This window comes from Ctenopharyngodon idella, chromosome 16 (genome assembly GCF_019924925.1).
Source record: "Ctenopharyngodon idella isolate HZGC_01 chromosome 16, HZGC01, whole genome shotgun sequence".
Taxonomy (NCBI): domain Eukaryota; kingdom Metazoa; phylum Chordata; class Actinopteri; order Cypriniformes; family Xenocyprididae; genus Ctenopharyngodon; species Ctenopharyngodon idella.
The window spans coordinates 21,449,496-21,457,500 of NC_067235.1; the positions used below are offsets into that span (position 1 = coordinate 21,449,496).

The window sequence follows — 8,005 nt, forward strand, 5'->3', positions numbered from 1 at the left end:
ACATCTATTTCACTTTGGCGCTTGTGTGTTTTGGAGAGAGCTGGGTGGGGAGGAGTGGAGTGGATTGCTGATCGTTTAGGCTACCCCGGGGACATGCTCCACAGTGTCACTCCTGCCCATATTCGGTGGCTGAGCAAGGAGAGCCAGGTGGTGGTGCCGAGTGCAGGACAGTCAAGCGTGGCCGTGGTGCATGCTGACATTTGCCTTCGCTAACTGCTGCAGGGAGAGGAAAAATCTGTTTTTCCATATGCTTGTTCAGGGCACTGTCCTCCCCCCCCCAAGTCCCCTCTATGTATCTCCTTCGCTGCCACGCTGGCAGATGGCTCTCTGAACATTGTTTACCTTGATCAGTGGGCCCAGATGTGATGTAACTCCATAGACATTCCCACATTGCACTATTTATTCTCCTGGTCTATTAAAAAATGGGACTGACAAAATGCAAAAAGTACCTTTTTTTTTTTTTTTTTTTTTTTTTTTTTTTCATTACGCTCACTCGTTCTCCTGTTTGCTCATTGTATGAGCTGTGTGTCCCCGTTGTCTACACTTGTTTGCACCACAGTGTTCATGGACATATGGGCTCCCTCTCGAATGGCTGTCTGGACACAGACAAACTTCCAGATGTTTTCATGTAGCGCTCCAGATGCTTTTGGCCCCACTTAGGAATAGCAGCACTCCAGTCTATTGTTTTGATGCCTGATTAACCCCTGTGAGAAAATCATGGGGGCACAGAAGCTGCCCACTTCAGATTTTAATGTTTTTTTCCTGAACGGGGCTAATACTGGGCCAGTTTGTACAATAAGTGTGTGTGGATCTGCATAACATTTGGGGCAGCTCTGGAGAGCATTTTTGCACAAAGAAAAACCAATTTACTTCCTGAATTGGAGAACATGGTTTGTCCTTGGGCTTTCCCTCAGATGTGGCAGTGTGACCGTATGTATTCAGGACGGGGGAATAAACAAGATGACGCAGCAATGTTAGCTGAACCTGAAACACAACGCAAGAGATATAGTTGCCCTTCTGTTGTCAGAAATGACCTTTTCCACCCCATCAAATGCTTGGCCGAATTTGAAGGGTTAAGAACATATATTGCAGCCTTTGAGTTTTTAAAGTCATCTATGTTTTAGCTTTATGAAGACCCCTGGTATTGTCCAAGCAGAGATCCGTCAAAGACAAGTCTTGAGTTGACCTCGGCAGACATGCAAACACCCCCCATCTGACAGCCATTCAACAGCCTGACATGTCGATAATTGTATATAAAAAGTGTCTTTTCTTGTAATAGTGTCGAATCTAATGGGGATACGAGAATGCAAAGGAACATTTATAAGTGCTTTGGTTTTGTGTAGTTTGTCCAAAAGATGACCTCCAACACATCATATTCCATATTGTTCACAGCGTGTCAGTGAGTGTTGTCCTCTTTCTGGATTTTTCTAAGAGGAGGTAGTGCTGAAGAGGTTGGGGAAATCAATGCACACTAAGGCATGTAAACATGATACCTACATAAACTGCAAATTTTATCCACTTTTCTTAACAGAAATCATTCATGCAAGAATAAACCAATTGGGACACAAAAGTAAGGCATATTATTCCACTTGAGGGAAGAACAAGCTGTAGATATGTACAAAACCTGCACTCATCTATATGATATGAATTACTTCAGGTCATTTTGAAGTTATTTCAGGCACATTACATGAATATGATGCACTTGTGTCTCATTACATTTTTTACAGAATTAGAACAAAGAAAGAAAATAATTTACGGCAAATATAATTTTATTAATAATTACAAAACATTTGGTCCCAAACTAGCTGGAACTTACTGAGTGATAGTTAAATTTTGTCTGAATTTTCAGTCTGTTTGAAATCCTGATACCTATTTTGGCATTAATATTAAATATATTTTCATTTTATAAATTAATAACTAATTTTGAATATAAGTACTTTTATTTTCCTTAATTGGCCCTGCTTTTGCATAAATAATAGTGCAAAAGATTGTAAATATTAATATGTAGTAGTGGCAAGCAGCACCATGCTGACTTTCTCTTTCATTCTCAGTGCCTTGGGTGCTTGCTGTTGTTCATTAATGCTTAATTTGACAGAACACTTGTGTTCTCCTTCACAAATGGTGCCAGTGAGGATAAAAATAAAAAAGATGGGTCTGGGGCTGTTCATGGATTCAGTTTTTTGTTATGGCTTGTCCATTGTCTTGTTGCAAAAGGCCAACACCCAGACTGACAATTAATCTACCAAATCAAACTCTTAAAAGAGTGGGGAACAAAACCAAAATAAACTGCATTTTTTCCCCAAAAGCAATTGAGTTGTATCTTTGATACAAACATTGCCAGAAATTTTTTTTTTGTTGTGTATGTGTAGTCCACTCCGTACAATCCACTGAGCAACTGTTTTTTTATTAATTTGACCAGTGGAACATATAATTGGTCAATGCATGTAAAAGATAATGTTGGCTCATAAAGGCTAATTTAATGGGTGTACTTCATAATGTACATAAATGAAAAATGGGAGTCAAATATACGTCAACCCTATTTTACAAAGGTCCATCTTGGAGATTTCTGTCCTTGCTACCAAAGATCTAGGCTTTAAGCTAGCAAATAAAAAGTTAAACAGATGTAGTTGTCAGTTTTTCAAACATAATATTGTATTCTGAAAGTTCATTGTTTCATGGCTTTTTGACCATGTATTTTGCATGTCATTGGGTATAGTATATTTACTATTTACTCACCAGATTCACAAAATTGAGACTTCTTTTAAATGACATTAAGATATTATTTTGTTTTAGTTTTTAAATACACTTTATATAATATAAACCATATATTTATTAGATGATGAAAGATTGTACACAATACAGAACAAAATAAATACTTAATTGATGCTCGGTAATTTAATAATTTTTATGACCTTCTTGTCATTAAATTGTGTATAATAGTCAGTGTCATTTTAATTGAATAGGTCTTAGAACACAATATTATTTCCACTATAACTTTTTAGAATTTTTTTTTTTTTTTTTTGTCATTGTTGAATAAATGTTACCACAAAGAAGTAGCCATTGTTAGAAATAATTGTTCAAATAAATTGCCTCATTGTATGTATCCTTATTGTTGCACCATCAGCCTCTCTTCTGAAGGACTGAGAGCTATTTACGGGACCGACTGCTCGCTCTGAATTATCATGCAGGTTGCTTTCATGTCTCCTGAGTGTTTAGGGTAGTGCACCCGTCATTTCTCTGGAGTTTAGCTGTTTTTATGTAGAAAAACTCTCTCTTTCTCTCTCTGCGGGCCTTGTGTTTAGCCGCCTGGGCCAAGAAGCTCCCGCAGAGTTGTGGCAGTAGCGGGGAGCAGCTGGGCTTGTTCCCTGCTCCCTAACCAGCGTAGTTTTATCCAGCTGTCATCTGCAGCCTCTCCCAGCTGCTACCCAGAATGTTAACCCATTTCTGCTACAGAAAATCAAGCGCACACTGGGACAAGGCCCAGTCCAGGGCTGCGTTTCTCAAAAGCATTGTGAGCTAATCTAGATCTAGAGACCATTGATGCCAATGGTTCTTTTGAGAAATGTAACCTAGATCTTCACATACCCGAAAATTTCTCTCAAATAAATTGACTTAAAGTTTAAGTCGAGTTTTCTGCCTTTTGTATGTGCGGCGAGACACTTTTGAATGTAGAAAACCTACTTTACTAATTAGTGAGATCTGTCAATTTGATTTCTCTCTTGTCTTTTAGGAACAACCTCAAAAATTATCAAGCTCAGAGAGGAACCCGCTGAGTATGTGGACACTCAGAGAGGGAAGAGTCCAGTGAATAGCACACTTATCCCGGTCAAGGGCATCAACAACCTGGGTAACACCTGCTTCTTCAATGCTGTGATGCAGGTAAAGTCATGTCCAAGAGCTCACATTACTCACTTTACTTTTAACTTTTATTTGTGTTAGTTCTGTGTGTTTTGGATGGTTTAAGCCAGTTGGTTTCTGATCTGGGCTGTGAACAAAAATCATTTCAAATGCATTATCTGGAAGAGTTGCAAACACGGCCCTTTTACCCTTGTGGCCTTGAGCAAACAATTTACGCTTGCTCGTTTCAGAGGGACAAGGAGTCTGTATATTGAATGACACTTTAAATTTTTTCTTGTCAAACAGTTCACATAAGAAACTAAAAGCAAGAACTTCACTGTAACTATATATTTTTTTAAGGAGTCTTTGTTGAATAGAAAGTAATTTATTTGAAATAGAAATCTTTTGTAACAATGTGAAAGTCTTTAGTGACTTTTGATCAATTTAATGCATGCCTGCTATTAATTTGTTTAAAAAATGTTACTGGTTAATAGCTTAAAATCATATTAATTGATTATCAAAATATTCAGCACTGAAGCCCTAATATTATTGTTTTTGTCATTGCAGCCGAGTTGTAAACCTCGCTCTGAAGATATCTATATGCCATGTGATCTTGTTTTCTCAAACACATCTTTGGGGAAAATAGAAAACAGAGAAACTCTAAAAGTGGAGTGTGTGATAATTTCCTTTTTTCCATTGTTTGTTTTGGTTTAGAATCTCTCCCAGACCCACATGCTGAATGACTTGATTCAAGACGTCAAGGAAAAAGGCCATAAGATGAAGATCTCTCCCTCTGCTGAGGCTAACTTGGTACGTTCCAACTAAACTGGACTGGACTAGAACGGTTTCTCTCATAATCTCATTCATGTTAACTTTTAAATATGCAAAAAACCTCACCGTTTGTATGTTAGATGTGATATGAGTATTATGCTTTCTTGTAGGGGCCACTAACTGTGACGTTGCCCAGCCCAGAACCCCTCACCTCAGCCATGTTTCTGTTTCTCCAAAGCATGAAGGAGGCTGGGAAAGGGCCTGTCTCCCCCAAGATCCTTTTCAACCAGCTCTGTCAGAAGTATGTCTACACTGCCATTTTTAAATATATACTATAAAAGTCTCAAAAAGCTGTGTGTGATAGTGGATCTAAATGTGGCTAATTGATCGTCACTGTATGCCAAGCGGTTTCAAGCCTGTTTTGAACTTAAATGGCTGGTTGAATCCCTGCTCTCGAGGGTTGATTTTTATGCCGTGTACAGGCTGAACGGTTCACTGGCTGTTGTTTAAACGTTGTTTGAACGTGCTGAATGGTTGGGTGGCTCAGACAGGAGCCTGCCAGGCAGTTGGGTGTCTCTCTGGTGCTTCTGTGATATTAACTCAGGTACTGTGCCTTTTATCAGACCTGTGGGTTTGCATATGTGTACATGTGTGTCCTGCTCACCTGGCATCATCTCAGCCTTAAGCGCACCAATTCATTTGAGCATATGCACATCACATCACATCAGCCATTACGAATGCAAAAAACGTACAATGCTGTAAAAAAATAAGTGTACCCCATGAAAAAAAATATACTTTTTTCTTCAACATATTGCATTTTATAGACATATGGCATTATATATTATATAGGCATTGTACTAATGTTAATAAATTAAAAGCAATATAATTTATATAATTTACAAGCTCTACTTGGACTGTACATTTTGTAATGTTCAACTTAAATAGAAAAGCTCCTCAGAAGGACAGTTGTTGAAATATATTAATCTTTTCCAAGCTATTGAAATTTTCTCTTCACGTAAAGTAAAATAAATGAAATTGAGAAGGTTTCAGAACAGTCTGTTCTGGCTGGGCCATCTCAAGAGTTGAGCACAAGATGGTTCAGGAAGAACTCAACATGCCCAAAATATGTTGAAAAAGTACAAAACTTTCATGGGGTGTACATACTTTTTCCACATACACTACTATTTAAAAGTTTAGGGTCTGTAGTTTTTTTTTTAATTTTAATTTATTTTTTTAAAATAAGTCTCTTATGCTTGCCAAAGCTGTTTATTTGATCAAAAATCAGATGTGATTTATTTTTAAAAGCTCAAATATTGACCAGTTAACTGGCCTATCATGCACACTTTTTTATTAGGGCTGCTATAGTGATAATCTTGCTTCTGTTTACAAGTCAAACACAATTTTCACCCTCTCTAGTCACACAAGTTCACACACAAGTCTGGTGTTTAACTTGTGAAAGCATTAAAGGGTTAGTTCACCCAAAAATGTAAATTCTGTCATTAATTACTCACCCTCATGTTGTTCCACACCCGTAAGACCTTCGTTCATCTTTGGAAAACAAATTAAGATATTTTTGATAAAATCCGTTGGCTCAGTGAGGCCTCCATTGCCAGCAAGATAATTAATACTGTCAAATGCCCAGAAAGGTACCAAAGACATATTTAAAACAGTTCATGTGAGTACAGTGGTTCAACCTTAATGTTATGAAGCAACGAGAATACTTTTTGTGCACCAAAAAAAACAAAGTAATGACTTTATTCAACAATATCTAGTGATGGGCGATTTCAAAACACTGCTTCATGAAGCTTTCATTTGTTTCGAATCAGTGGTTTGGAGCGTGAAAGTCATGTGATTTCGGTAAACGAGGCTTCGTTATGTCATAAGTTTTTTTTTTTTTTTTTTTTTTTTTTTTTTTTAATTTCAATGGATCAACCACTGATTTGAAACAAAAGATTCGTAAAGCTTTGAAGCTTCATGAAGCAGTGTTTTGAAATTACCCATCACTAGATATTGTTGAATAAAGTCGTTTTTTGGGGGGGGGTTTGGTGCACAAAAAGTATTTTTGTCGCTTCATAACATTAAGATTGAACCACTGTAGTCACATGAACTGTTTTAAATATGTCTTTAGTAGCTTTATGGGTATCTGAAAGTGTTAATTATCTTGCTGGCAATGGAGGCCTCATTTTTTTTTTTTTTTTTTGGGTGAACTAACCCTTTAAAACAGTGATTCTTTCTGCCTCGCATACACCTTTAATCTAATTCCTTCTCTGCACGGCAGACCCACATGCACACACTTTCAGCACTACAGAGCAGCAAGCTCGTAGGGTCAAGTGAAGGCCTTCTGTGCTGCACAGTTTATATGTGTGTGTGCTTGTGCGATCCAACATGTCCTTGACGGGAAAGATCCTGTTTGTTTAATGTGTTTGTTGACTGGCAAACTGCGGGTCACAGCTGCTGGTCTGATGGGGTACTTGAACTACTGCGCCATCTTGAACACCATCTTGTACATTTGCTATTTTGGTCAATGTGGCAGAATGGCATCTTTTCAGACATTGTGTTTTAAAGGACAGTATTTTTGAAGGTGGGATGAACACCAACCATTAAATGGGTGAAGAACAAGTAGTGTGTGAGTTTGTGTGTGTTACACAGCTGAGTGTTGTTGGCATGGTTGGTCGAGGGCCAGGTCACGCTGCCAGCTGGACAGATCTAAGCAGCACCAGCGCCAGCAGCGGTCCAAAGAGCATTGAGCAGCCTTCCCTGCTCAACACACACTGCTCCTGGTGCTACTGAGGGTCCCAGCTTGTAAAGTGTCCTTATCTTGTGCTTTCTGTAACTACATTTGAATTTGTATTATAATCAGCTCTCAAACCCTTTGCATATTTCACATTGAGGTGGAATGGTACTTATTTCATGTCTCTTAGTACAGAGATTCAAGCATACATGCACCGGTTTGAAATGCAGCACTTTCAAGGATGTTCTGGTTGTGAGAGGTGAGAGGTGGAATAATAGTCTAGTCACACTAGCTGCGATTTTGATCTTCATATCTCCTAAATTCTCTCCATTGTTACCAGTTTTATGGGGTACAAAACTAAGCCGGTTACATGCTTTCTCAAAAAAAAAAAGAAACATTACATGCTCTTTTTTTAATTTGTTCCCTGTTGTTTGTTAGATTTCTAGATCATCTGCGACAGCATTCATGTTCTTTACATTTAGTTCTTGTCTATATGTGAGGGATAATGTAGACGTAATATATAATGTAATGTAGTTAGACAGTTTTGTTGAAGATCGATGTAGAGGTGGTAATCTAGATGAGATTAGTATCCATTTTATTGGCTGCTAGTGCTTACCAAATAATTCATTGGTCCTCAAACAGCGGGCTGGTTGGGGGCCTCTGTAA

The 8,005-nt window shown here is 38.1% G+C and overlaps 1 protein-coding gene across 4 annotated transcripts in view; it reads left to right on the forward strand.

Annotated features, from left to right (window-relative positions):
• Positions 1-8,005, forward strand: part of usp45 (ubiquitin specific peptidase 45) — a 34,080-nt gene that overhangs the window by 11,702 nt on the left and 14,373 nt on the right. For all 4 annotated transcript variants that reach the window (XM_051866045.1, XM_051866044.1, XM_051866046.1 and 1 more), the window contains exons 6-8: positions 3,731-3,879; positions 4,552-4,647; positions 4,779-4,909. In XM_051866045.1, coding sequence (XP_051722005.1) covers positions 3,731-3,879; positions 4,552-4,647; positions 4,779-4,909 — 376 coding nt within the window. The remainder of the gene's footprint in view (positions 1-3,730; positions 3,880-4,551; positions 4,648-4,778; positions 4,910-8,005) is intronic.